This window comes from Phaseolus vulgaris, chromosome 3, assembly GCF_000499845.2.
Source record: "Phaseolus vulgaris cultivar G19833 chromosome 3, P. vulgaris v2.0, whole genome shotgun sequence".
Taxonomy (NCBI): Eukaryota; Viridiplantae; Streptophyta; class Magnoliopsida; order Fabales; family Fabaceae; genus Phaseolus; species Phaseolus vulgaris.
The window spans coordinates 51,880,036-51,907,476 of NC_023757.2; the positions used below are offsets into that span (position 1 = coordinate 51,880,036).

General features: G+C 34.7%; 5 protein-coding genes across 12 annotated transcripts; 3 read left to right on the plus strand and 2 right to left on the minus strand.

Moving 5' to 3' along the window:
* Positions 1 to 634: 634 nt before the first annotated feature.
* Positions 635 to 6,636, minus strand: LOC137808637 (protein INVOLVED IN DE NOVO 2-like). 2 transcript variants are annotated; one of them, XM_068609854.1, is made up of 7 exons: positions 6,538 to 6,636; positions 5,097 to 6,031; positions 4,705 to 4,886; positions 3,016 to 3,105; positions 2,628 to 2,918; positions 1,920 to 2,129; positions 635 to 1,114 (listed from the first exon to the last, which is right to left on the minus strand). In XM_068609854.1, the coding sequence occupies exons 2-7, from the start codon at positions 6,016 to 6,018 to the stop codon at positions 899 to 901; spliced, it is 1,911 nt and encodes a 636-aa protein (XP_068465955.1). In that variant the 5' UTR covers positions 6,019 to 6,031; positions 6,538 to 6,636; the 3' UTR covers positions 635 to 898. The 2 variants fall into 2 exon arrangements, with proteins under 2 accessions (XP_068465955.1, XP_068465956.1); XM_068609855.1 differs by having other exon boundaries at positions 6,355 to 6,586.
* A 1,867-nt stretch (positions 6,637 to 8,503) lies between these two features.
* LOC137808638 (DEAD-box ATP-dependent RNA helicase 21-like) lies at positions 8,504 to 12,690 on the plus strand. 4 transcript variants are annotated; one of them, XR_011080723.1, is made up of 3 exons: positions 8,504 to 10,908; positions 11,117 to 11,222; positions 12,355 to 12,690. XR_011080723.1 is itself a non-coding variant. In XM_068609856.1 (2 exons), exon 1 carries the CDS (start codon positions 8,643 to 8,645, stop codon positions 10,857 to 10,859), a length of 2,217 nt encoding a protein of 738 aa, XP_068465957.1. In that variant the 5' UTR covers positions 8,521 to 8,642; the 3' UTR covers positions 10,860 to 10,908; positions 11,117 to 11,332. The 4 variants fall into 4 exon arrangements, 2 of the variants coding, with proteins under 2 accessions (XP_068465957.1, XP_068465958.1); XR_011080724.1 differs by having other exon boundaries at positions 8,521 to 10,908; positions 11,157 to 11,222; XM_068609856.1 differs by lacking the exon at positions 12,355 to 12,690 and having other exon boundaries at positions 8,521 to 10,908; positions 11,117 to 11,332.
* A 2,838-nt stretch (positions 12,691 to 15,528) lies between these two features.
* On the plus strand, positions 15,529 to 16,649 carry LOC137808639 (uncharacterized). 2 transcript variants are annotated; one of them, XM_068609858.1, is made up of 2 exons: positions 15,529 to 15,732; positions 15,991 to 16,649. In XM_068609858.1, the coding sequence occupies exons 1-2, from the start codon at positions 15,651 to 15,653 to the stop codon at positions 16,452 to 16,454; spliced, it is 546 nt and encodes a 181-aa protein (XP_068465959.1). In that variant the 5' UTR covers positions 15,529 to 15,650; the 3' UTR covers positions 16,455 to 16,649. The 2 variants fall into 2 exon arrangements, with proteins under 2 accessions (XP_068465959.1, XP_068465960.1); XM_068609859.1 differs by lacking the exon at positions 15,529 to 15,732 and having other exon boundaries at positions 15,855 to 16,649.
* A 1,313-nt stretch (positions 16,650 to 17,962) lies between these two features.
* On the plus strand, positions 17,963 to 18,671 carry LOC137808642 (probable calcium-binding protein CML16). The gene has a single exon (XM_068609863.1). It carries the CDS (start codon positions 17,963 to 17,965, stop codon positions 18,443 to 18,445), a length of 483 nt encoding a protein of 160 aa, XP_068465964.1. The 3' UTR covers positions 18,446 to 18,671.
* A 207-nt stretch (positions 18,672 to 18,878) lies between these two features.
* Positions 18,879 to 27,441, minus strand: LOC137808640 (putative phospholipid-transporting ATPase 9). 3 transcript variants are annotated; one of them, XM_068609861.1, is made up of 12 exons: positions 27,220 to 27,441; positions 25,582 to 26,223; positions 23,569 to 24,926; positions 22,917 to 23,027; positions 22,552 to 22,828; positions 22,376 to 22,464; positions 21,982 to 22,090; positions 21,349 to 21,561; positions 21,122 to 21,247; positions 20,922 to 21,020; positions 20,625 to 20,816; positions 18,879 to 19,958 (listed from the first exon to the last, which is right to left on the minus strand). In XM_068609861.1, the coding sequence occupies exons 2-12, from the start codon at positions 25,972 to 25,974 to the stop codon at positions 19,323 to 19,325; spliced, it is 3,603 nt and encodes a 1,200-aa protein (XP_068465962.1). In that variant the 5' UTR covers positions 25,975 to 26,223; positions 27,220 to 27,441; the 3' UTR covers positions 18,879 to 19,322. The 3 variants fall into 3 exon arrangements, with proteins under 3 accessions (XP_068465962.1, XP_068465963.1, XP_068465961.1); XM_068609862.1 differs by having other exon boundaries at positions 25,582 to 25,992; positions 27,220 to 27,343; XM_068609860.1 differs by lacking the exon at positions 27,220 to 27,441 and having other exon boundaries at positions 25,582 to 27,148.

Here is a 27,441-nt window from a genome sequence, read left to right on the forward strand (position 1 = left end):
AAGTATGTTTTTAGTAGAGATAAGACGAGACTAAGTGATTTATTTTTCATAAAAGTTAAATATTCTTTTAAAGTGGTTTACATTTATTTAATTTTTCTTGTTGATAAAAAATAATATTTAGTTTGAAAATTTTAAAATGAATCCATTTTTTAAATTTGAAAAAAAACTATAGATGTTAAATCTTGTTCCTCAAATTAAATATTTTGGAATTAAGTATTTTTTAATTTGAAATATTAAAATCGTACTTTTTAAAAAAAATGGATGGACCAAAATTTGATTAATCATAAATTTTATGAACTTGAAATATAATTAAGAATTTTTAAACTTGGAATGCCTTTAAATAATTTCACTTTAAATTCGAATTGAATTTTAATTTTACAATCTAGGTATAAAATAATATTTAATTGATAAACATGGATATTATTATTCTTAATTTTAACAATTCACAAATTTTACAAAATAACAAAAGACTTAACACATCATTTCGTAACACTTAAGATGCTATAACACTTCTTTCAACTTATGTAAACAATAAAACAAGCTAAAAAAAAAGAAGATTAAACCAAAGTATTTAATTTATCAGATATCCAATTTAAAAAGAAACATATATAAGGAGAGATTAAATTTACAGAAGTAAAAGTTAATGAAATTATATTTATAATAATGTTTTTCCGAATGCAAATTTAATCATGTATAGAATACAAAATCAAAAACATTGGCAAGTAGATGCTTTAAAAAAAGATGAAGAAAATAAATTTTATACCATAATGCTTGCCAATAACTGGAAAACATACTAAAATTGGAAGTGGAGTATAAAGGAGTTCAGGAAGTAACTAAGCAGCATAAGAATAAGAATAAGAGAATAAGAATAGGTTATTAAAAACCTTTTTCATTCTCTCTAAACCCTCTTCAGTTTATTCAACAGAAGTTGTAGTCCTTCTTTCAGAGTTGCTCTCCTTCCCTCTTTGTAGTTCCATAATACTGAGGTTAAGTATCGCCCACTGGGATTATATTCATTTATCTCTGACAATGCCTGCACCACTGCTTTATATGCCCCTTCACCCAACTCTTTTTTCAACTCTTTCAGCTTTTCATCGTCATCTTTAATAATTTCCTGAAATCAGTAAATGCATAATCTGGTATCAGTGCCAACGGAGGGATTCAAAACTGCATCTCTAATTCTCTCAACAGTATCCCACAATCCTTGTTAGCTTGGTATACACTTATATTCTAAACTATCAGCATGAAATTCCTTTTATTTCACATTGTATCCTCCTTTATCAACCATCCCCTTCTTGTAAATACACTTGAGTAGTAAGGATCTATAAAGAGGATAGAAGTAAAGTACTCACCTCCCATGTTACACGCACCATCATTTTTAAATTTGAACATAACGCAGTAACAATATTTTTTGCAAACAAGTTTACAAGGAGAAAATGCCATCAAGGGTGGAAATGAACCAGGTTTAGCCTATTAACGTAGTTTCATTTTATAAGGGACCTTTAGGCTTTTTATAAAGGCCTGACTGTTTAACTCTGTGACATGGCGTACAAGGTTGTTTAAAAGTTTAAACCATTAGCAAACTGGCCTATATTCTTAGTTGTCATGTCATTCTTTTTTCAAATAGACTCATAACGATTTTAAGAAGTTGACTTTAAACCTAACTCAATCTTATTAAATCAACTAGATGATTTTTACATTCACTTATAGCATATACTATAAATTGATTTTATTTCTATTTGATGTGAGATCTCCAACTATCCAAAGAGTTTATTTGAAAGTTGGTTTTGGATGAAGAAGACATGTCTAAACAATTTTACGTATTACATTAGAAGTTATGTAATTTTATAAAAATTCATACAAAATTAGGACATCAAGTTTATGCCAATCTATTTAATAACTTTTAAAAAATTAGGGACCTTTTCTTTCCCTTCAGCCATGATAACTTTGAATGGATGCCAATTTGGGTTCTTTAGATGCTCTTCCCACAATGAGCACAGTTCTGAAGCTCTCTCTTCAACTTCCTCCTTCTTATATCTTTTCTGAATTGCTTTAAGGAACGGTCTAGTGTCAAGTTCTCCCATTCTCTTCAAACGGATGTTTCCTCGAGATGCTAGTTCTTTAATACCCTGCCAGTGAGAAAAAAAATGATTAAATCTTGAAAAGCAATACCAAGAAAGCTTTAAGAATTGCAAAATATTTTCAGAAAAAACACCCACGATAAAGGTAATGATGACATATAAGCAGAGAATGTCCACACAATGACAGTTATGTCTTGTCTGCATAATTAAATGAAGTAATGAATGGTGAAAAGCATTTCGAGTATTATGAGTCTATTTGATGAATAAACTGATAAGATTTTAATTTTACTCAAATCACTTAGCTACCTTGCTATGAATCATAAAAGTTAACAGCATGGTTAACCAGATAGAAAAAATGGAATGTATAAGAGCACATGTATTTCAATTCAAACGACACTTTAGACAGAAAATTAAAATCACCAAAAAAACACCCCCAGCCGTGAGCCAACTGAGTTAATAATGATCCTGGAATGGACCACATTGAGATGCTATTGCAAATTAGTTTGAAGAATCAGAAGAAAGATATATTTGAAAAAATATACTTACATTAACCAGTGCTTGTCGAGCTTCCTGCAGTTCATCATTACTCACACGCTCTCTAATAATTAATGTTCGGTTCAACTCATCTAAATCTTCAAGTGACTCTTCCTTGTCTATTAAATCCTTTTGTAAAGAATCTACCTTCTTCAGAAATTCTACACCATCATCATCATCTTTCATGTGCTTCAACACATTTAATGAGCCCTTTAATCGCTGAATCTCCAACTCCAGCTCTTGTTTCATATCAAGTTGTTTTTGAAGGCGAAAGATTTTAGCATGGAGCTGTTCTTTTTGTCTCTGTATAAATAGGAATTAAATAGCATTAATACTATCACATTCTGGTGTGGCACACATATATGTTAGGTTATTAACAAAGCTAAAAGGTAACACACACCCTTTGATCTTCTGCCAATTTCATAACATTTTCATTAGCTTTCTTGTGCTCCAGAGTAGCCATATGAACAGAGCTATTTTTCATTGCATTCTGCAAATCCAATAAATGCGGGCAGTGTTACACAAAGTCTTCCACAAGCCTTTTAAGCGCAATATTATTTTAGATGATTTCAAAAGCACAGAAAAAACACAGGTTATGTAAAAAAATTGATTTACATAGTCCTTAAGGAAAACCATTAATGGGAGTAAACAAATTAATAGAAAAACAGAAAACCCATTGCGTGAATATCTATGGGATACAACTGTAGATTGACCACTCCTATCCTCTCTAGCTTCTCAAAATTCCATCTCATTAATCCATGGCCTTTGCCACATTACCACTGAATGGATCTCATAATTTTAGTTATTACAAACACTTGCCAATTACTGTTTGATGTCAGGGCCATCCAATATACAGTGTCAGGTGATGCGCCTGTGACTTAACAAGGGGCACCATCACTTCATAGATCAAAATCACGGACACACAACACACAAATTACGAACTCCCATCAAGGATTGAATCATTAAATAGTATACTTTAAAAGTAAACACACCAGCAATCTTTTTTTTTTTGTGGGCAACCAGCAATCCTGATATTAACATGTTTTGGATTCAGGGCGTTCATCAGCATGAATATCAAATAGCAAACAGTTGATTTTTGTACAAATTTTATTACCCAAATGAGATTGGTTTCAAATAAGTAGCGAAGGATCACAACTTTGGTAATGTCAAAGTAAAATCATCTCAATCATGTCAAACTAAAATTATGTCTGATGATTTTGATTAGTGGATTCTTTTTAAGGTTATACCAAAATTGTGTCTAAGTGACACGACTATCAGTTTTATTAAATTTTAAAAAAAAATGTTTGTTTTTTAAATTTGAATATTGAATTATTAATTTGAATTTTTTTATAAAATTAAATGGTCATAGAGTTTTGTAAAAAGAAAAAAAAAATTATATAAAGAAAAAAAATTAAAAAATGAATTTTGTTCAAAATGAGGTAAAAAATTTAATGACCAATTCTGGAAGAGGATTGGATTTACCAAAATTTTAAAATATCAACCATTTTTTAATTAATTTTTCAGTTAAAAGATAACTAAATCTTTCTTAATTTTATAAAATTTGTCAAATTAATAATTCAATAAATTATTTCATTTTTGAAAAAAAAAGAATTTAAAAAATAAATAAATCAATAATCAAAATTATACAGGATGACACAACTTTATTTTGACATCATCAAAATCGTACAATTTTGACAACTTATTCAAAATGAATTGTGAGGTTGTCACAACTTTCTCAACCTCATTTTTTTCAAAACCAACTATTTTGGTAATAAAGGAAAAAATTGTTCCCACCAAAACAGTTTCATTTTATTATGTTCACAGTGATGTCAGAATATTTTAACCACACATTCATTTGAAAACAATTTTCCAACCTATAAATTTTCAATCATTAAACCCAATAAGTAAAATCTGAAAAATTATTGACCATGGTAACTAAGTCCTTCCTTGAAAGCTCTGGAAAATCTAAACATCAACCATAAAAATCAATCTACCAAAACAAAAATTGTATTTCTTCACTTAATTTCACATAAATTTCAATCATAGTATAACATATGAGACGTAGCAAAATGAGAAAAAAAAACTATACCTCCCTGATTTCTTTTTCCAGCCTTTTTCTTTCACTTTCATTCTGTGCCTCGCGCTTTTCTAATTCGATATTCCGCAGCTCAAGTTCCTTTTTCTGAGATTCTAGTTGCAATTTAAGCTTTTCATGATCAATTGAAATTTTTTTGAGGTTATTCATTGCACTTGACTGTATTTTCTTTATCTCTGAAGACAAGGAATCATATCATAAAACAATGTTGTTACCACAGACCAGCAGCATTTTAAAATAATAATCAATTGTTAAAAATATAAAATTGTATTCCAGCACAATGATCTTAAGAAATTGATATAGCAATGATAAATACTATGGTGCTAACCACTACAATGGTTCAAGTATATGCGTATTAGGTCCTAAGGCTCAATAAAAATATATACCAGCATTATAAGCTTGAAAGAGTTTATCTTTTTCCATCATCACAGAGTTTATTTTGTGTGTCGCCTCATGGCATCTCACTTCTATCTCTTTTAAGTGCTGGTTCTTGACCTGAATAATATTAGTCAAATTGGAGACAAGTTTATCCTGCCTTCGAGATTCTTCTTCTATAAGCTCAGATATTGTTTTTACATCAGCAATCGTTTGCAGATGTTCTCCATAGATACTGTTCCTTTTGAAGTCATCTGCTCGAGCAACCCATGCATAAAGGCCAAACTTCTGCTCCGAATTAGCAAACCAATCCTTTTTGCCATGATGATCTAATTCATATGCCCTTTCAAAAGCCAACGCATTATGTAAGCCTGGCCAGTCTTTACTAAATTCCACAAGAGCAGTTCCAGAGTGACCCCGGTAATTCCATAGAGCATTGACTCGAACAGGATTGAAACCCCTGCTTCTGTAGTCATCCCTCAACCTGGAACCACTTTCCCCAACACATCGCCCGTCAACTGTCTGGCTAGTTGGAATATTTACAACAATTCCAATCCAAGGCCACACAAATTGCTCATCACAATTAACAGAGGAATCACTTTCATCAGTCGGTTTAGAATCTTTTGCTGGAGCATCTACATCCACGAGATCCTTTTCCAAATACTTCACCAGAGCCAAATGATTAGCCTTGTCTCTTGCCTTTCTCTTCTTTGAACTGCTCTGACCCACCCCAGAAGCATGTTGAAGGAGCTCATTGTACAAATAATCCTGTTTCCTCTTTCTAGGGCAGTACGGACAAATGAAAGTCCCATTCTCATTCGAGGTTTTCACATTCTGAACTCCATTTCTCAGTTCTTCATAAGTCTTATCTTCATACTCACTAATTTCAGATTCACTCATATCAGTATCCTCATCAGAGCTGCTGTGAGACATCACAGTTCCTCACCTGAAAAAAAAATAAAATCAGTGAATGCTGTTCCATCGCTCCACAGACAGAATATTAAATATCATATTCACATCCTGAGATAAGCACTCGACTATAACAGAACTTTTATCACAATACATCATAGTTCATGCAATCAAAACCTCTATTACTTGACACATATAACATCATAGTTCCTTGAAATACGAAACTGAAAACTTAACACTGTAAATCTGAACAACCTGAAACTATCGCAAGTAAGAAAACAAATACAAGAAAAAAAAATGAATGCAGAAAGTATCATAACAAACCAAACCACTAAGATTAACAAGATGTAATAACTTCACCTCACCAAAAAACGGAGCATACAATATTCAAATGGAGCAGCATCGAAACATTGAAGTATTGATTACAGAAATTCCGAATATGCATGCGAGTTGATACACAGAACACAACGAAGAAGACATGAATGAGATGAATCCAAATATAACGAAAACAATTGGATGAAAATGCAGATACAAGAAAGTGACCTAAGAAATGAAGCTCCTTCGAAGTAAAAGGTGAAGAATGAGAAATGGTAAGAACAAAATGCGATTTGGGGGTTTTATACTCAACATCTTTTACTTGCTACTAACATCTATAAAAGAAAATGCAATTTATAATTTTGAATCATATTTTTAGGACAGTATTTGAAATTTATATAAATAAATTAGAAATATGAACTTATTTTATTTTATTAATCTGAAATTTTGAAGCTTATTTTCAGGTTACTGAATTCATTTTATTATGTTATATAAATATTTGTGTTGGTTTCTTAAATTGTTGTTAAATTTCGTTCTCAGTATTTTTTTACATTTTGTGTGTGCTTTTGTAAAATTCTTTTATTTAATTAAAGAAAAAAAAATGTGACAAAAACAATGTTGTTTCCTTTTGAACGTTTCCAATTCTAGGGTAAAATTCAGAGAGAGATGAAGATATATATGTATTGTGTTTTCTTTACAATCTTCATTTTGCTTGAAATAACATTGTTGCATTGTATTTAATTTTTTTTAAAACAATTTTTTTTTTTTTTGTAAAAAAGACACATAAATTTTACTCAGTTACTAATGATTGCTAAATTAATTAGTCATAAGTTAAAAGGAACCAATAAATGATAGATATCTAATCAAAAATAAAAATTTCGTAACTAAAATGAAAAAGAAGTTATTAGGGACTACGAACAAATTATGTAAATTTATTAAGACTAAAAAAAGAAATACACATGTCAGTTTTACTTAATTAGTAACTTATCACATAACAAACATGTCATTACTTTACATATGTCAATAAATAGTAGGACCAAAACGATTTTTTTTTGTTAAAAATCAAAAAAGAAAAAAATTGTATGAAAAACAACATAATTTTTTTACAAATTTATGTACGTAAAAGAATATCTACATCATACAAAAGTAATGGAGTGAACTCTTTATTCTTAGTTGAAAAATTATAATAATTTAAAATATATTGTTGTTTGTTATGATTAATTTGCATTGAAAATCTTGTTAAATGATTTTTCATCTTTCACATGTCAATTATTATTTATATTTTAGGTTTTTTATTAGAGAGGAGAATATTGACAAAAGATCTTTTCACATTCAAGTCATTAATGTTTGTTTTGGTATATGATGGTTGAAAATTATAGTACATTTGACTTGTTATTGCATGTGTATTTATAAGGTGAAAATGGAGATACTTGTATAAGGAACTCAATTTGAAATAACTTATCAAGTTAATATAATGATTAGAAAAAGATTTTGTAATCATTTAATGTTAAGCTCAAGTGGTAGTGAAGATGGTTTAGGTTGGGTGGGATGGTGGTTAAAGGATTGACTAAACTTTCTAGCTATGGTAGATGGTCTTGGGATTGGTGATGAAGTGAGAGGTATGTCAGGAGGTGGTGGTGGTTCCACAGGAAGGCGACTAATGCCTAGAGAGACTTCAACAACCTGAAATTCATTAGAGTTAGAATATTTTAGAACATCAGACAATATAAACTCATTTATCTCAACGCCTGTCCAACCAATTGAATATGAAAAATTACAGTCTCCTAAAAAATCCAACACATTATCATCCAAAATGTAAAGATGATACACAAAGTGATATTCAATCAGGTGTTTCATAGCGTTTATGATATTGAACTGGACTAGAGTGTCTTCAAACTCTATAGTCAGTGAATGTGTCTGCGTGAACATCAATCTTGACGCGGACTATCTTCAGGTAAGATTTGCCAAGATGATGATGGTTATTGCACCAAAATATGAATTTTCTCCACCCATGTTCAAAAGGTAGAAATCTATAAAAAAACAAATTTATTTACTTGAATAAGAACATATTCAAAAAGCCTTAGAAATTGAATTGTGCTTTTATTAACCTTAAATCGTAAACTCTAAATTTTTATTAACGAATTGAAAGACTACATTTATGAGTTTAAGATGACGAATAGAGAAATAAGTAAACACAACAAAGACATTGGCATAAAAGTTAATTTTAAGATAAATATGATTATTTATACTTTAACATCTAATATTTTAAATTTTATGTTGTGCCCTCACTCTCTCACTCTTTCTCTCTCGCTCACAATTTCAGAATTGCCACCATGAAGCGCCCAAACGACGACGTCGCCAACACCTCAACGGCGAAGCCAACATTCCTAACCAAATCCCAACGCGAGCAATTGGCCCTCCAGCGCCGCCAGGATGAAGTGGCGGAGCAGAAGCGGCGCCAAGAGCAGCTTCTCTCCCGCAACCACTCCTCCGATCCCAAACCCTCCTCCGACCGCCAAAGAGACAGAGACAGAGACAGAGAAAGGGACAGAGACCGCGACAAAGACAGGGACAGGGACCGCGAGAGGGCACGTGACCGAGACCGGGACCGCGAACCAGAACGCCGCAACAGAGAGAGGGAACGCGAAGAGGATAGCCGGGCCAGAGAGCGATCTCGTTCGGATAAACTGCCGGAGCGCGAGAGGACACGTGAGCGGGACCGCGAAGCCGAACGGCGCAACAGAGAGAAGGAGCGTGAAGAGGAGACCCGGGCACGCGAGCAAGCTCGCTTGGAGAAACTCGCGGAGCGCGAGCGCGAGAAGGAGCTTGAGTCTATCAAGGAGCAGTACCTGGGTTCGAAAAAGCCCAAGAAGCGCGTGATCAAGCCCAGCGAGAAGTTCCGGTTCTCCTTCGACTGGGAGAACACGGAAGACACCTCGCGCGACATGAACGCTCTTTACCAGAACCCCCACGAGGCTCAGCTCCTCTTCGGCCGCGGCTTCCGCGCCGGCATGGATCGCCGCGAGCAGAAGAAGCTCGCCGCGAAGAACGAGAAGGAGATGCGCGAGCAGATCCGCAAGAAGGACGGCGTCGAGGAGAAGCCCGAGGAGGCAGACGCCCTGCGCCGCAAGGAGGCCGCCGCCGATCTCTACGACACCTTTGACATGCGCGTGGACCGCCACTGGAGCGAGAAGAAGCTGGAAGAGATGAGTGAGAGGGATTGGCGCATCTTCAGAGAAGACTACAACATCTCCTACAAGGGTTCCAAGATTCCTCGCCCCATGAGGAGCTGGATTGAGAGCAAGTTGAGCCTGGAGCTCTTGAAGGCTGTGGAGAAGGCTGGCTATAAAACCCCTTCTCCTATTCAGATGGCAGCCATTCCCCTTGGCTTGCAGCAGCGTGATGTCATTGGCATTGCCGAGACTGGTTCCGGGAAAACCGCGGCGTTTGTGCTTCCCATGTTGAGCTATATCACCAGGCTTCCTCCCATTAGTGAGGACAACGAGGCTGAGGGTCCCTATGCTGTTGTCATGGCCCCCACTCGCGAGCTCGCGCAGCAGATTGAGGATGAAACTGTTAAGTTTGCGCAGTATTTGGGCATCAAGGTGGTGTCCATTGTTGGTGGACAGTCCATTGAGGAGCAAGGGTTTAAGATCAGACAGGGGTGTGAGATTGTCATTGCCACTCCTGGACGTTTGATTGATTGCTTGGAGCGACGCTATGCTGTTCTCAATCAGTGCAATTATGTGGTTCTTGATGAGGCGGATCGCATGATTGACATGGGGTTTGAGCCCCAGGTAATGGGTGTCCTTGATGCCATGCCTTCCAGCAATCTGAAACCGGAGAATGAGGATGAGGAACTTGATGAGAAGAAGATTTACCGGACCACTTATATGTTTAGTGCCACCATGCCCCCTGCTGTGGAGAGACTTGCCAGGAAATATTTGAGGAACCCTGTTGTGGTCACCATTGGCACTGCTGGAAAGGCAACTGATTTGATCAGCCAGCATGTGATCATGATGAAGGAGTCTGAGAAATTTTACAAGCTCAAGAGATTGCTTGACGAGCTTAACGACAAGACTGCGATTGTGTTTGTCAACACCAAGAAGAATGCAGATATGGTTGCCAAGAATTTGGATAAGGAAGGGTATCGCGTGACCACTTTGCATGGAGGGAAGTCGCAGGAGCAGAGAGAGATTAGTCTTGAAGGGTTTAGGACCAAGAGATATAATGTTCTTGTTGCCACTGATGTTGCTGGACGTGGGATTGACATACCTGATGTCGCTCATGTTATCAACTATGATATGCCGGGGAATATTGAAACGTACACTCACCGTATTGGGCGTACTGGTCGTGCAGGAAAGACGGGTGTGGCTACAACATTCTTGACTCTTCAGGACAGTGATGTCTTTTATGACCTCAAGCAGATGCTCGTTCAAAGTAACAGTCCTGTTCCACCGGAACTGGCAAGGCATGAAGCTTCAAAATTCAAGCCAGGATCGATTCCTGACAGACCACCTAGACGAAATGACACTGTTTTTGTGCATTAGAGAACTTTTTTTTAGGTAGCCACTTCTTTAGACGACATCAACATTGCAGGTAATATGAAATTTTCTGGTTGGGGTAATGAACATTTTGCCAGTGAGACACTAGCAGCCTGATCTGCTTAGTATGGTTATATGATCCTGCATAAAATTTATTTACAGCAGTCCTTCTATTCTTGTATCGCTGTCCTTGCTTGTATTCTGTTTAGCTAGAGCTACTATTCTGCTTATTAATTATTTCTAACTGGATTGATACTTTTTAGGTGACTGATGCGGTCTTCGGGATTTTGTCTGTGCCAACAGGTGTATCCTCCAAATATTTTAAGCTGAACTATTATCAGGCATCCTAGCTTTCATAGACTTGTTCAGGTTTAAATATTCTGCTACCTCAAATATTTGAAAAGATTTTGGTTTCTGTAACTTTTTCTTTCATGAAGTAAAAACGAGAAGCATGAAGCAAACATATTGGTGTTCATAAACATCCTGGAAGCATGCTCTTGGTGTTTTGCTAGATTACGAGTTATCTTAATATACTAGGTGATTTTGCATGTTGTTAGATGCAAGAATTATATGTAGACTTGCATTGTACCTAGCAGCTAACGATTTTAGAGTGAGGTTACTTTATATAATATGAAACCTTCTTGTGGAAGTGGAGGAGAATCTGATCCATGCACTCTCATTTCTAAAATTGAGCATAGCTTAGTGATGACTGATAATTGTTCAACTTATGCTTTGTCTATGTGTTGGTGGTGTTATTTTGTTGACTTAATATGTTTTGATTTCAAATCTTGAGGATGACCTTCCACTTTTGATTCTAATAAATTATTTTTTAAAACTTGTTAGTTCTTTTTGGTAAATTCAACCATGGTTAACTTTCCAGTGAAAGGCATGCAATTATGTCAAAATCTCAATTCAATAAATTCTATTGATACTTTGATTATAACCTTGACTTTGTGGTTATAAGCATAATTTGAATAAGTTTCTAGATAACCCTCCCTTGATGGAATCCTAGAGTGTTACCTTTGACGACCTTCATTCCATTAACAGCCTGACTTGAAAAGAATAATTTACTAATTGAGCTACGCATGTTATAGCTTATTGTGCATGCCAAGTAGCCATCAACAGGCTTCAACATTCATAACATGCCTTAAATTTTGTTTCTTAATGTTAGTAGAAATAAGTTAGTTAGTTCAGTGTTTACAGCTGTCAGCTAGTTCAGTTTGTACAGCTGTCAGTCTTTTAAGCTGATAGCTTATATTAGTTAAACCGTGCCAAGCAAAAGCACATAGTAGTTAAACGGTTAAGCGGTGCCTATAAATACATTGTTTTACTCGTATTATTGAGTATTGTGAAATTAATAAAATCTCAGTTAGTTCTTCAGTTAAGTTTCTCCAAGACTTAGATAAATTGATTGACATTATAAAATATTAGGCAACATGACACTGTCAAATTGTTTTATTTGGCGCTTGCAACTGCTAAATTATCATTGATGATCATGCAGAAGACAAGTCTATTGGATGTCAAAACAGATGTTACAACTAGTGATGGAAGATGCAATTGATGATTGGCTCCTTAGACAGATACATTGGCTCCGGAGAGAGGAAACAGTAGCCCAGGATGTAAGCATTGAGCCTAAACTTTATAAACATTTAGAGGACATTGTTTGCCAACTCAGAAAAATGAAGCTTTTAATACAAATAAAGAGTAGTGAAACTAGACTTGGTTGTCCATGGCCTGATTAAATAACCATTTCTCTGTTTGATGGTGTATCTAAAGCACTGGATATAGTTATAATGGGCTAATTGCTGTTTGTTAATAGATACCATGATTGGACAAAGTATCTGTCATATCCATAGTACCTCAATAGAGCCACGATGACAATGTTATACTAATTAAAGAATAGTGTAATCAAATAAGCCTACTTTAGAACTGGATTTCAAAAGTTCCCCTTAAAAATCTGAGCTTTTCATTCCATTATTAAAATCTACTGAACTGCATAAGTTGTGCATCATAAAAGCTTTTACCATCTAGGCTCTTGCTAATAGCTCTAAAACTAGTTGAAACAAATTGGTCCAAGTTTTGAGAGCAACTGAATTGTTTGTCAATGACCAAAGGGTACTCTGGATGTGGTTGATTTCTGATCAAGTAGTGTTTTGTTAGACATGCAGAACTGAAGAGCTATTTTACATATTTATGCCATTTTGTTCTTATAAGATTATTACGTAGAATGGCATTTGGTAATCATCAAGATTACAACTCTGAATTTTTTAGCCACACAAGTTTGAATACGTAAGAGGTTACATTGTATTGTGAAATTAAGTTTTATGGTTGGTTATAAGGTCCTGATAGAATATTTTGGGAGCTGTTGAATTTTTTGTTTTTTTTTATGTATGTTGAGGATTGGTTTATTGGTATGTATAGTTTGTTGGATAATAGGTTGGGGGTATTGTTTTTTTTTTATATATTAATAAAAAATTCATAAGATGATTTCTAACTTAGTTAATATGATAATTAATTATTTTTTTTTATCTAAATTTAGTTTTTATTTTATAATTTTCTTTTGTAGCAGAAATAATTAAGTTTTAACTTGTTTAGGTAATTTTAATTGAATTTTTTTTGTAAAATATTTGTATTTTATTAAGTGTTTAAATTTGTTTATATTTTTTAATTAAGTTAACATTGTCAAGTTTTTTTATTATTGGCAAAAGAATAATATATTATAAACTAAACATTTTGGATACTTCAACCTTTTAAATTCAAAATATTATTACCCTTTTCATTTTGTCCTCAAGTGAAATGATGTGTTGTTTGATTTTCTAATTTTAATTACAATATCATCAACTTAGATAAAAATAATGAAGTAGTCTCTAAAATTATCTTTATGAAAAAAATAACTTGTTTCATTTTTTTAAATTAATAGCGAAACAAGACACAAAACAATGTTATTTACTAAAGATATTTATATTATTTACTAAAGATATTTAAAGTTTCAAACTTTCATTTATTTTTTAATTGTCCAAGTTCGTTGATTGATGTTATACTTGAGAGTGAAAAAACAGATATTCATATTTTGAAAAATATAAATATTTTGAACACTCAATAAAACAAGATATTTTAATAGGAACTTCAAGAAATTTTTAGCATAAACTCAAATAAAAATATATAAATTTATAAGGCACTTAAAATTTAAGTATGTGATTTTATATATTTCATGGAGACATGTAAGCAATGTCAATGTAAGATAACCGTGAGTCCATTTGATGACAAAATCAAACAAAAAAAAGACTTAATATAACAACTCAAATAAAAATATTCGAAAGTAAACTTAAAACTTAATTAAATATTTATGTTATAACAAAACACATAAACCCAATAACAATAAATACATGACTCAAACAGAATCATTATTAAATATAATTTTATTTTAGAAACAAAATATAATTAGTTGTTTTTTTATTAAAATAGATACTATTTTATAGACTTAAAATGTGGTATATAAAATAAAATAATTTTTTAAGTGATATTTAATTAATATTTAACTTTTAAATTTAAATAATTGATAGCTAAAACATTTGTAATTAATTAATTAAATATTAATTCTAAACTATTTATCAATAATAAAAACTATTTTAAATATTAGTAATTTTTTTAGTATTTAAAATAGTATTTAATATGAAAGCATAACTCATTATTTACTATTCAAACTATTTTTTTTATTGGTTCAAATTATTTTTATCTTATCTCAATTATAATTATTTTGTTTAACATTAGTTATCTTTTGAATTTTCTTCTCAAAGGTTATTTTTTATCTACTACTAAGAAAAAAAAATTGTTCCCATTAACATTGACAAAAAAAGTGATCTTAATTAAGATTTATTGAAACTCCACATTTGAATATTAAATATTAACTTTAATTTGAAAGAAACTCTGTCTCAAACTTACCAAGCCCCCAAAAAAAGTATATAAAGGGAATAGAGATGCGAGAGAGAGAAGAGAAAAAGTATAAAGAATTTAATTTTTTAGGTGAAATTTTAAATTTTAAATAATCAAAATACTTGTGAAAATTTCTATAATTTCAATTTAGTAATGTTTAGGTGAGAAATTCTTACAATGTAATATTTTTGTAGAAAACTTGAAATATTTTATGAAAATATGTTATTTGGATAAGTAATTTTAAAAAATTAAAATCATACAAAATTATGAAATTAATTTGATTATTTAAAATGGGATAATTTAAGATGAAAGGAGAGTTTATGGTGAGAAATAAAACATGCCAAATTATAAACCCTAGATTAAAATAAAAGATACACATATATATATATAATTGAAAAGTTATTGTGCAAGCTGAAAAACAAGAAATCTCACTCCCAATCTTTTCTACCTTTGTGACCTATTAGTTTAGCAAACACAATTCATGCATCCAAACATATTGAAGAGTAGAAAGAAAGCAACATCTTCTTCCATTGAAAGTGAACTCATATGAATACCTTGCTAATAAATTTTGACAATGTCGAATATCATGCAAGCACTCAATCATTTCTTGGCACGTCATAGCTTGATGTGAATGTAAATTAATTATACTTTATTTTAATATTCATATGTCATCTGCACAACAACATGATATAATCTTTATTCAGAAGCTATAGTTTGCGTTTGGTCTTCAACCAAATAATTAGAAGCACGAAATCACCAAATATATCTTAGCTTTTCCTCATCAAATTCCATTGCTTCCTCCCTACCAAGACCTCATCATAGGGGAGAAGGAACCTCTTCTTTAAACATGCATGCCTTCTTTTTATGTTTCGTTTCTTCTTCTCTAACTGGTGTCTACAACCTCTTCCTAGAACCTGGTGTCTAGAACTCCTTCAAATAATCTTTGGTATGTATGTATTCGATTTAATGAACTGTAAGGGTAGTAGGAGGATAGGTTCTTGATCTTTCTGTTTCTCTGTAGTTGGGTGTGTTGGGGTAGATAGTAGGTGGTTCCATTCGGGTTTTGCTGGATATGTGGAAAGGTGCTCTTTGATATCTCTTTATATGTACGAGGGTTTGATCACCCTTAAGTGGTTCTATTAAGTTTGCCGATAAAAGAATATTGATCTCCTTCTTCACCACCACCCCTCCTTCTCTTTCACAGCCATGGAAGAATGGAACATGCTTGGAGCTGATTGTGTGGTCATATCATGCTGCTGCCAGTGCTTGGTGCTGCAAATTCTTGTCTTTCTCTTGCTGAAGCTTCCCTGGAAGGTGATAAGGAAAACAAGGGAATATGCTAAGAAAAAGCTGAGACAAAGGAAGGGAAATGATGAGAGAGCTAAGATGAAGATAGAATCTGGTTGTTATGAAGATGTTCTTGTGAGAATTGACCATGAACAATCTTTTAGAGATGGTGAAGGATTCAGCTGTGGTGGTTGCATGGAGGAAGTTGAAAAGATGATGGAGGAGTTCTATGAAAAGGGAGAGTTTGGATTTGGGAGCTTCTGGGGGAGGGAATTAGGAACATGTGGATGTGGTGTTCCTGCAATAGTCAACCATCACAGTGATGATAATTTTGTGAGATATCAAATTATTGATTTGGTTGGTTCCTTAAGCTGTGCATAAACTTCCAACATTTATGATTCTCATGCTGAAGATTCTATCACAACAACAAATGACTTTCACCAAAACTAATGTCCACTTCATAGATTAGGTTAATTTACTTAATAAATCACCTTTTGTTAATGCTTCCTTTGTTACATGTAAACATTCTCACAAGTACATAATCCATTTTGCAATACTAATTCAATCATTATTTTATTCTCTTTGCGTAATCTATTGTACTTTAGTTGATGTCATTCATACTCCAAAAACCATACATATAGTTAAATATAAACTAATATAAGTCATGTACAAATTCATGGAAACTATAAAAAATAATAAAATTGTAAGTATATTTTTTTTATAAGCATCATAATCAACTTGTAGATAAAGTTAATTTATACATAACGATTAACCTAATCACAAAACAAAATCTCACACCATGCTTTGAGTATGAAAATGACAACTTTAACAAACATCACATTTATGTTGGCCATAGGGTTGAAAAAGGGAATGAGTCAAGGTTTTTCATTCCACATTTATGAGCTTGTAAGAGTAAACACAAAAATCTAACATGGTTGTGTTTAGAAAAGCATAAGTGTGCTATTTGTACTACTGGATGACAACAAAGTCGACTAGATGACAAAATGCAAAGTTAAACACGTAATTAGGTATAAACAAGCCAACTTAAGTGATAAGCACGATTAAGTCGTTTGGACCCTAAACCAGACCCATAGCAGCCATAGCCCATCTAGAGCAGTATAAATAGGAGAAGAGGCACAACACCCAAGGTAACTATTCACTCCCCACTTTTTTCTTTTTTTTTTAACCCTAAACCCTAAACTTCCCACTCTTCTGGTACTTAGCTATCGGTCTAACTTGCGTCGGAGTGTCTTTGCAGGTACTCCCCCATCGTGTCCAGACCAAAAGAGATCCAGCTGAAAGAAGACTAACCGAAAGGTCGGAAAGACGAGAAGACCACCACAAGAGGAAGTTCTGCAGGGTTCAGATCTCGTAGGAACACTATTTTTTTTTTTTTAATTTTTCACATAAGGAGATTAACCTCCCTATGGATTCACACATTCCTATTATTTTAATGTTCTTTACTTTATAAAAAATAATAAACTTTATAAAATGACATAAAATAATAAAGTTTATAATAAGATAATATTATATATATATATGTGTGTGTGTGTGTGTAGATTCTAATAAAAGAGGTAGAAAACTGTGAGTGTTTCCACTTCTTCTGATGTTTCTGTTCTCAGAATTTAGAAAAAAAAGTTAGTTTTGTTTGTAGATGAGAATTCCAACCAGACATAAATTAAATATAGGAGCAATTTGTTTGAATTTGCAGAGACTTTGCATCGAACCGTTATTTATTTCGCAACCGTTTCACACGCGCTTTCCATCTACCTTTGAACCATTCCAATCCAAATGCGAAACCCAAAAGCCACCATTCTTCTTCTTCTTCTTCTTCTCTCAATCCAAAACATTCTTTGATCAACAAAACAAAACAACGTCGTTTTCGTACGATGTCAATGCAGCAAACCGACCAAATCAAGCAGCTAAACGACATATTCAACCGCTTCGACATGGACTCCGACGGCAGCCTCACGCACCTCGAGCTGGCGGCGCTCCTCCGCTCCCTCGGCATCAAACCCACCGGCGACGAGATCTACGCGCTGCTCTCCAACATGGACGAGAACGGCAACGGATACATCGAGTTCGACGAGCTCTTGCACGCGATCATGCCGGACCTCAACCAGGACGTCCTCATCAACCAGGAGCAGCTGCTCGAGGTCTTCCGCTCCTTCGACCGCGACGGCAACGGCTACATCACGGCGTCGGAGCTCGCCGGCTCCATGGCCAAGATGGGCCACCCCCTCACCTACCACGAGCTCGCCTCCATGATGGCCGAGGCCGACAGCAACGGCGACGGTGTCATCAGCTTCAACGAGTTCGCCGCCCTCATGGCCAAATCCGCCGCCGATTTTCTCGGCCTCAATGTTGCCTAAAACCTCCCTCCTCTTCTTCTTTTTCTTTGCTGTAAATTTTTAGGCTACGTTCGTTTTTGGTGTGAACAAGGACACATGCAAAAGGCAAAACAGAATTAAGGGATGCAGATTTTTCTTTCTTCTTTCGCTAATTGTTAACTTCTCTGTATATATAATCACTTCTTCGGACGTGAAGGCAGATTCTTGCTTTGTTTTTAATAAGAAAAAATTACAAATTAGTCAGCAATTTTTTTGCTTTTTTATCTTTCACCAATCTTCTTGCACATGCTACATCGTGGAAACTGGTGTTTGAGTGGTGAGGAAATGTAGAAGATGAGATTAGGTTAATGAATTAGTGCAATCTGATCTTTTTTGTTTGATTTATTCTTCAGGGGATCTTCTGAACTTCGATCAATGGAGCAAAGTTGGTAGCTTCTGATACTGTACAAGTAAGTTGACAAGAACAACAAGGAGCTGATATAGATTCTCCATTGGAACCAGAATTAGTACATGAACAAATTTACAAGGTTGCTTCACACACAAAAACTTTCTCAGTAATAGGGTAACTTTGTTTTCTACAATAGCAAGCAGCTATATCCAATCTTACAAAGAATTGGTCTGTCTCTATACAGTAAAGACTATGATACAAGTGGATAAATGAATTCTTTCCAGCAGCAAATGGCCGAAACAGATATACAATTTTATTTTTCTTTCTGGCATGGCATCAGTCACAAATATTGGTCCTTGCACCATGCAATCACCTTGGAAGTGGATCGAACTTCTAAGCAACATTCTTCTGGTTTAGCAATTCCATGATCACAGGCAAAGACACAAAAAATACATATTTGTAGGAAGCTGTACACAACCTAAGCTCTGATGGTAATTTGTCAAAAATATCTTATCTACCGTTTTTAACATTTCTGTCTCTTACGTGGTGAGCCGTGGCAGCTAAGCGTGCTGTTGAACCTACGGTTGTTGGCCGCAATGATATCTGCCGCACCATATCACAAAACTCAGGATCCTTAATATTCCCTTCATATCTTATCCATTGTACTATTTCATGATACATGGGAAAGAACCGCATCTGAATTGCTGCGTAGGAGAAGTATGGTATGAGGGTTGAGATCACCACAAAGAATGTCACAAGCCAATAGGAAGGAGAAGGAGCAAGTGCTTCAATGAAGACTTTGTAAGCATTTGTAGAAAAGTGTGAAGGCATTGCTCCATATACCATGAGAAAAAGATACCAGAAAAAAATGGAACCCCAGATGAAAAAATGTTGGATCATGGTGAAGTAGCTTATAGCTAGTGCCATTTGCAAGTTTACAACCCAAACTACACAGTTGTACATTGTTACCCCCAGTATATCCTTTCCAGCAGTTCTCCCCTCTGCATCGAAGGCTTGGAGCTCCATCGCTTTTGTGCAGAAGAAGAAAATTATTATGGCACTGATAAATCCATTAAGCATCCAGCTCAGTATTCTACGCCAGCTGAACAGAACATTCTCTACTCCTTCTTGATATAACAAAGGAAACTGCCATATTAACAACAAATCATCATCAGAGAAGCAAGCAAAGGAACCCCAAATCAATTCTAAGCTTATTTTTCTTCAGATACAACCAGGGGGGATTTACCTCTACGCTTTACTATGTGACAGATGGGTTTCAAAAACTATGGCCAACCTTTGGAACTGAATTTGATTGTTATCCAATAAAAATCAATTAAATAGAGTAAACATAAATTGGACTCGTTCATTCAGTGGAAGGTCAAAGTGGCTTCAATATGAATGCTAGTAGATAAAGTACAAGGCCGTGATTTGCTGTGTCCTGGTATTTCGTCCTAACAAATATTCTCCTAGTATTCAATATGAAATTATGCCACATGCAGCAAAATAAACTAGCAGGAGTTCATAAACTAGACAAGGCTCAACTATGTTACCAACAGTATGCAGATGAGCTTCCTAAGTGATGTAAATATGATGAGATGAGACGAAAAGACCAAACCAAACAGCCAAAATAAAGAGGCCTGAAGCTAGTTCTGAGGTAGGTATAATGCAATCATGAGTACTATGTAGATTTTTCATTTACTTATTTTATTTTTCTGTTCTATGTGCAATCTCTTTGATGACAGAGCAATAGTGAATTTTCATTTCACGCTCATTAGCAAAGATGACTCGAATCATAGGCTAAAACAAACTGACCTTGAGGCAGTACCGAGCGGAAACATCCTGATCAAACACCCCAAGTGCAACCACAGGAAGTGATGAAAAGAAGACATTATAGAGAGACAACAACCAGTCATTGTATGCGGGTTGTCCAGAGAATGATGCATACACCTCATATAAGAATAGAGTGAAACCAAATGTGATATTCTTGTAGAAAAAGTAGCATATCTGCCAATGAAAAAGTTAATAGAATATCAGAGCCTTCCAATATATTCTACAACCTCTATCTACAATATTTAGAATATAAAGCTAAGATACAAGTGTTGTAAATACCATAGACGAGATTCTTCTGTAACACCAATGTCCGTGAACCAGAAGTAATCGTTCCAAATACCGGAATTGTGCAATTGCAATATCACTAGACATAACTGCCTGGGGAATTGGGAGAACAAGACAAAAAATGTTGTTTAGAAAATCACATGAATAAAATCAATAAAGAAAACGAAAGAATATTTTGTGAAGCTTTGCATTACCTGCATTCCTTCAACACCACTTATACCAACTCCTATATCTGCTTCTTGAAGCATTCCCACATCGTTAGCTCCATCCCCAATGGCTAAGGTTGTTTTCCCAGTTCCAGATTTGACCAATCTAGTGACCTTTAAGAGAGGAACAGACTAATCAGGTTCTGAAAGCTTAGAAGTAACCAAAATTACCATCAAGATTAGCATATTACAAACAAGAAAAGGTTGAAAATTACCAGTGCCTTCTGCTTTGGGGATGAGCGACAACAAATAACAGATGCACAATGAATCGCTAGCTCCAGAAACATGTTCTTCATATTGTCTTCTAAAGCATAAACAAGTGATTTTCCATCAATAATCAGAGCAAATGCCTTCTGAGAGCTCCCTCTGTATGCAACAAGTTGTGCAGCACCTTCAGATATCTGAAGGAGGACACTTTGCCTTGATGCCTAAAAGATCAATCAGCAAAAAGAATATCAGCAAACAAATTTTAAAATCTACGGTATCAGTACTACAAGTTTTGAGGTGAAAAAAACAAATGGAAAAGAAACAGAGTGATAGAAAATTTATAATTATAACAGCATAGGGCTTAAGTCCAACAATTAATATCATACAATACTACTCAAAAGTACACAGCTATGCATGGCATTTCTTATGAAATGTTATGCAAATGCAGTTACTGAAACTTTTAATAACACATTTTCAATCTGTTCTGTTCAAAAAACAGAATGAAACATAAGTTCAAATCGTCAGCAATATAAAAAAGCAGGTCAAGCTGACATGTTTGCCAAATGTGATGTTTCATTAGAATATTGCAACGTTGAAGAAAACCAACTTAATAGAATATTGCTACATGAAGTTTATTTGACCTTGGCAATGGCCATCTTGTCCCCATCTTTCTCTAGTGCTTGAATTTCTGGACTATCCAAATTAATTATAATCTGCTTCATCCCTTGTCTAAGTAAACTGCAGGCAAAACTGCAATGGAATATTTATGTCAGATTATTTTAGAGAATCTTAAATTATCTCTTAGGATTTTTTCTTCTTTTATATTTTATTTGTTTCCTTATTTAATTAGGATCTTCATAATTATAGGAATAGGAATATTTATTAGAATATGATCTATAGGCATATCATGATATCATGTATTTATCGTCATCACAGTTGATATAAAATGGAATCTGTTCTCCAATCCTTATACACAGTTTTCAGCATCTATTCAACAAATACCATAGTTAAAAGGGCATAATCAAAATATAATACCCAATATTGATTGCAGTCTCCATTTTATCCCCAGTCAAAACCCAAATTTTAATTCCAGCTTGAGCAAGCTTGTCAACGCAATCAGGAACCTAGCAACAATACAGAGGCATCAGTTCCCGTGCTGCTCCAATGAACAAACATTAACAAGTAAAACATGTATTTTTATTCTAACTTACCCCATCTTGGAGCTTGTCCTCTACAGCAGTGGCACCAAGAAGGATCAGGTTATTCTCAATCTTATCTGATACCTCCTCAATCAGTCTCTCCTGATCAGCACTGACTGAATTCTTGGCCTTAGAGAATTTATCATCGAACTCCTTGTACTCTTCTGTGCCAAGTTCACGATAAGCCAGTATAAGGGTTCTCAGACCTGCATCAGCATATTCATGCACATGCTCCATGGTTTTTTCTTCAAACTCCCTCCCATTCTTGGCAAGCCTTTCAAACATGATGCTGAATGAGAACAACACTCAAGGTGGGTCAATAGGGTGAATCACAGGATAAATTTCCGTTTAAGGTTATAGACAAGTTTATCACAAACCTGTCTGCGCCTTTGCAGAGAAGCAAAATTTTCCCTTCTTCATCTTCCACTATCACTGACATTCGCTTCCTTGAGCTATTGAATTCTAAAACACTGAGAAGCTTGTATTTCCTGCTAAAGGAAACTAGTTAGTGAAAATATGTATCACAAGTATAAAAGAAATCCTGAAACATTACAGATATAAACAATAAATCAGTTGGGTACAGAGCAATTTTGAAATATTAACATTAGGTAGGATGAATAAAGTGAAAACAACATTAAATAGAACAAAGACTATGCAGAAAAATATGATGTGGACATAAATTAAATATTCTTTTTTTGTTTTAGATGTTTGAAAACAATTCAATGACTTCAGGAAAAACAGGTGAAAGTGTTGAGAACAAAGTCACCTACTATGAGCAGCTACAGTAAACTGGCCATGTGAAGATAACTATGACAACATCGTAGTAAAAGGTGCCATTTAAAGCTCTTTTTATTGAAAAGTACTTACTGTCATCACAATGAAAGTTACTATCAAATATCATGTTCCCTTCTTAAACAGTAACCAGACAAAAGCTTAGCAAATCGATATGCAAAGATAAAATGTAGCTGTAGCAGTCAAATTGAAGAGTTATTAAATAGACAAAACAATTGATAGCTTGAAACAAGTTACCTTTCAACTTTATTTCTAGAAACTGGATCCAACTCAAATGTCGATAAACTAGTCTGACCCCTTCCATAGAATTCAAAACCAAGTTCTCTTGCAGCAATTAGAAATGCAGCTTCATCTGGGGATTCAGCCTCATATGAAACCTTTCCGGTGTCATCATTCACTTCTGGTATGGCTGTATGACAGACTGCCAACACGCGCAAAAACTTCTGGATAACATCTGCATGAGGCTCATTAACCCAATGTCCATCTCTTATTCTTTCGTCATCAAAGTTAAAACCTTTAATAAGTGTTTTTTTATCTAGCGAACCCCTTATATTATGCGCTTCTGATTCAATATCATGCTCATGAATTCGTGGTGAACCTTTTCTTCTGCCCATGGCCTTCTCAACCTCTGTAGCACCACAGCCATATGCTACCCCAGCTATAGAACATTTGATGAACTCCATTGAGTTGCAGGTCAGAGTTCCAGTCTTGTCAGAAAGTATTGTATCAACCTGCCCAAGCTCCTCGTTCAAGTTTGAAGTACGAGCTCGGGCTGGTTTGTCTGCTTCCTTGTAGTACATATGGATATCTTGATTGATGAAAATACTCTGAAGAACTTTGACCATTTCTATTGACACATACAAAGAGATGGGAATAAAGAACCCATATAACATTAAGGCTGTCAAACAATGAAATAAAGCAGCAGCAGTTGGTCTTTTTGGGTCAAAGAAAACAGTAGAATCATCAGGTCTTAAATACCATCTTTTCATCAACCCATTTTGGAAGTCATCTTCAGTTGCAATGCCAAAGAAAATAGATCCAACAAATGCCATTAGAAACAAAATACAAAACAAGAAATAGATGACTTTGTCCATCTTCTTCTCGATTCTGCTTCTTTTTGAAGGTGGGTCAGTAGAATTTTGAATGACCTTAGTGTCATGACCAGTGAAAATGACAGCTCCAAAAATGTAATCTGTATTACGAAGTTTAGAGTCACGGAGAAGAAGTTGCTGAGGAGAGAGGGCATAGTTTTTCTCTTCAAACTCCATGCTTCCAACAAATGAATACAAATTTGCATTGGGGTCTTCACATTTGACTGTAGCTTTAAAATTTTGGAAGTTAAGATCCTCCTGTAAGGAAGATGTTATCTCTAACCCTTGTTTTAGCTTTAAATTTGTCTCCCCATCCAAGTTCATTGTCTCAACATAGCAAACTGCATCCTCATAACTGGATGAAAGCAACAGGAGGTCACCTGGGAAGAACTCATCCTTCTCTACCTTCACTATATTCCCCACCTTCAGATTCTTCCATGCAGTATGTTTAAAAATGCCATCAACACTATGAACTTTAACTGTTCTATTGTTCACCTCAGTATCCTGCAGAAGTATTCAACTAGAAAAATTATTTACACTGCCGTCATAGCTTCCCACAAAAGCATTCTTCTTCCCTTTCCTCCTCTTTTTGTTTATCACATGCACAGCAGTAAACTATCGTTGCATTACTACATTGTTGTATTCTTTTAATTCCATGGTAATAGAGTGGGGGGTAAATTTTAGGGGAAAAGTAAAAAAGAAATTGACGGAGAGAAAAACATTTTAGCACTAAAAAACTTAGCATCCCCCCATAAAAAAAAAAACATAAGATCCATTTTCCTTTTCAACAATCTGGTAACAATGTGAAGTTGCATATTATTTTTTGTCATATGCAAGATGCATTTGAGGATAAAGTTGAATGTTGGTACCATTGATTAAAAATAACACTTTAGAGTTTGATATAATACAAGAAAACACACTACGGGTTCCTTTGAACTGAATTCCTCCAATAACACTTGCAGTTTAATTTAAAAATTTAGAGGATTCAATTCAAACCCTTTAGCAAAAACGGGAATTGTACGAACAAACAACTTTGGTAACTGCTTCTCATCCCTTCCAAATATTACCAAGAAACTAAACATAAGGGCAAAAAGTTAAGAAAATTCACATTATAAGAAGAAACTAACAAGAGGACAAATAGGTAAGCAGAATATAGCACCTGTTTTTTCCTGCGCCAGTCTTCGATACCTTCTTTCACCATAGTTGCCCCAATAACAATAATCAGTGGAAGGATAGCACTGACAGCAGTATATGGAGCAAGTTTTGTGAAGGCCAATGTGCCAGTGACCAAAAAATAGAAGTTTGCCACCCTCCTAAACTGTTCAAACAGAGATTTGGGAAAGAAAGTTGCAGGAGTATACTTTGTAGATCTGACAGAATTATCTGCAAAATTCCTAACACCATCCTCAGAGATATCTGGCTCATTGCAGAGCACTACCCTGGAATAACCTTTTCCTCCAATCTGTGAATCATCTCCCTTGAAAGATGCCTTGCAGCATGCGAATGAGTAGATCTTACTTAAACGCAGCTTCCTCTTCCTGTCACCACTCATTCTTTATCCTTTATCCCACTGATTAACAAAATTTAACACAACATCAGGAGACAGGAATGCCCTCCGTGAAAATAGCTGTTCTTCCTAGGAGCAACACTCTTGTGTCATTGCTAAAACTAGGAATCAAATTTGCAACTTGCCCCAACCCCAAATCTCAAACCAGGATCAACTCACTAGAACACTTGCTAGGGAGCTCAAGTTGAAGTGCAAAATAATCCTCAACGCTTCAAAAACTACCACCATTAAGAACTGCACAAATATCCCGCAACCCAAAATTTGGTGGTAACTCATCAGCACAAGTACCTAGTAAAAACTAAATAACAAATAAAGCAAGAAACAGATACTAAACCCCAGAAAGGTTCCCACCAGAAGATGCTCAAAATTCCAGTAATTTAATAAGCAATGAACATAAAAGAAACTAACCAAAATAATAAAATAAAACCAATAATTGAGGGAGAGAGAGAGAAATTAAGAGGGGGAAAAGGGACAGCTAGAGTAACTTAGAGAGTATTGAAGAAAATGGTGACACAAGTTGAGACAAAACCAAGCGATAGACACAACCCACAGCAGAACCAGGCCTGCTTACTGTAACAACCAATGTGAAGTCTACAATGAAAAAACACAGAAAAGGAAACACCCCAGTGAGCCCAAAACACCAGAAATTATTGGGGAGGCACGGAGAAGAGACAAGAAAAAGGGATAATAAAAAAATCTGCAGATTTGAAGCTCCCTGAAAAGGTATCTGGAGAAGAAGAAGAAGAAACTTTGAACAGAGACTTAAATTATTAGATCTCGCATTTGGAGTCTGAAAGAGACAAGCATTTCCCTTTCCCAGCGTGACCAATTCAAACTGGCTTAGATTTTTTCAGATAGTTCAGTGCCATGTCAAAACCTTTTTTCTTTTCCGAGAAAAAAATAAAACGCCAATCACAAGCACAATTTCTTCTCTCTATCTATGTTCCGCGGGAAACCTATGAGTGAAGCTTGTGTTGTGTTAATGGTGGCAACTAAGTGTCTGTTTCACTCACACCCAATTTCTCGTTATATTCTTTCTCAGTCATGGCAATTTAATAATGAAGAGAGAAAAAAAAACATTTTTTGATAACAATAATGTGGGGAGAAAATCGAAACCAATGAGAAAGGGTCATCTCCATAATACTTGCAACAAAAAGACAGAAAAAAGAATGTGGGTTTTCCAAATTTTTAATTTTTAACTTCTTGTTAAAGCGATGATAATTGACCTACCTGAATGAAGCACAACCGATGTACCCTTTCAACTGCAGAAGCAAAAAGAATCTTCTGCGCCAAATAACGTTTGTTATAGTATCACTGTGATAAGCTGAAAAAGAAAATGAAGAAACAAAAATGGCATGTGGTTAAGAGAATGGAAGAGGTTTACTTAAGCTTTTTACTTGTGTGATATGCAGCATCATGCTATATAGAAATTCTATGTTGGATAGATTCCTT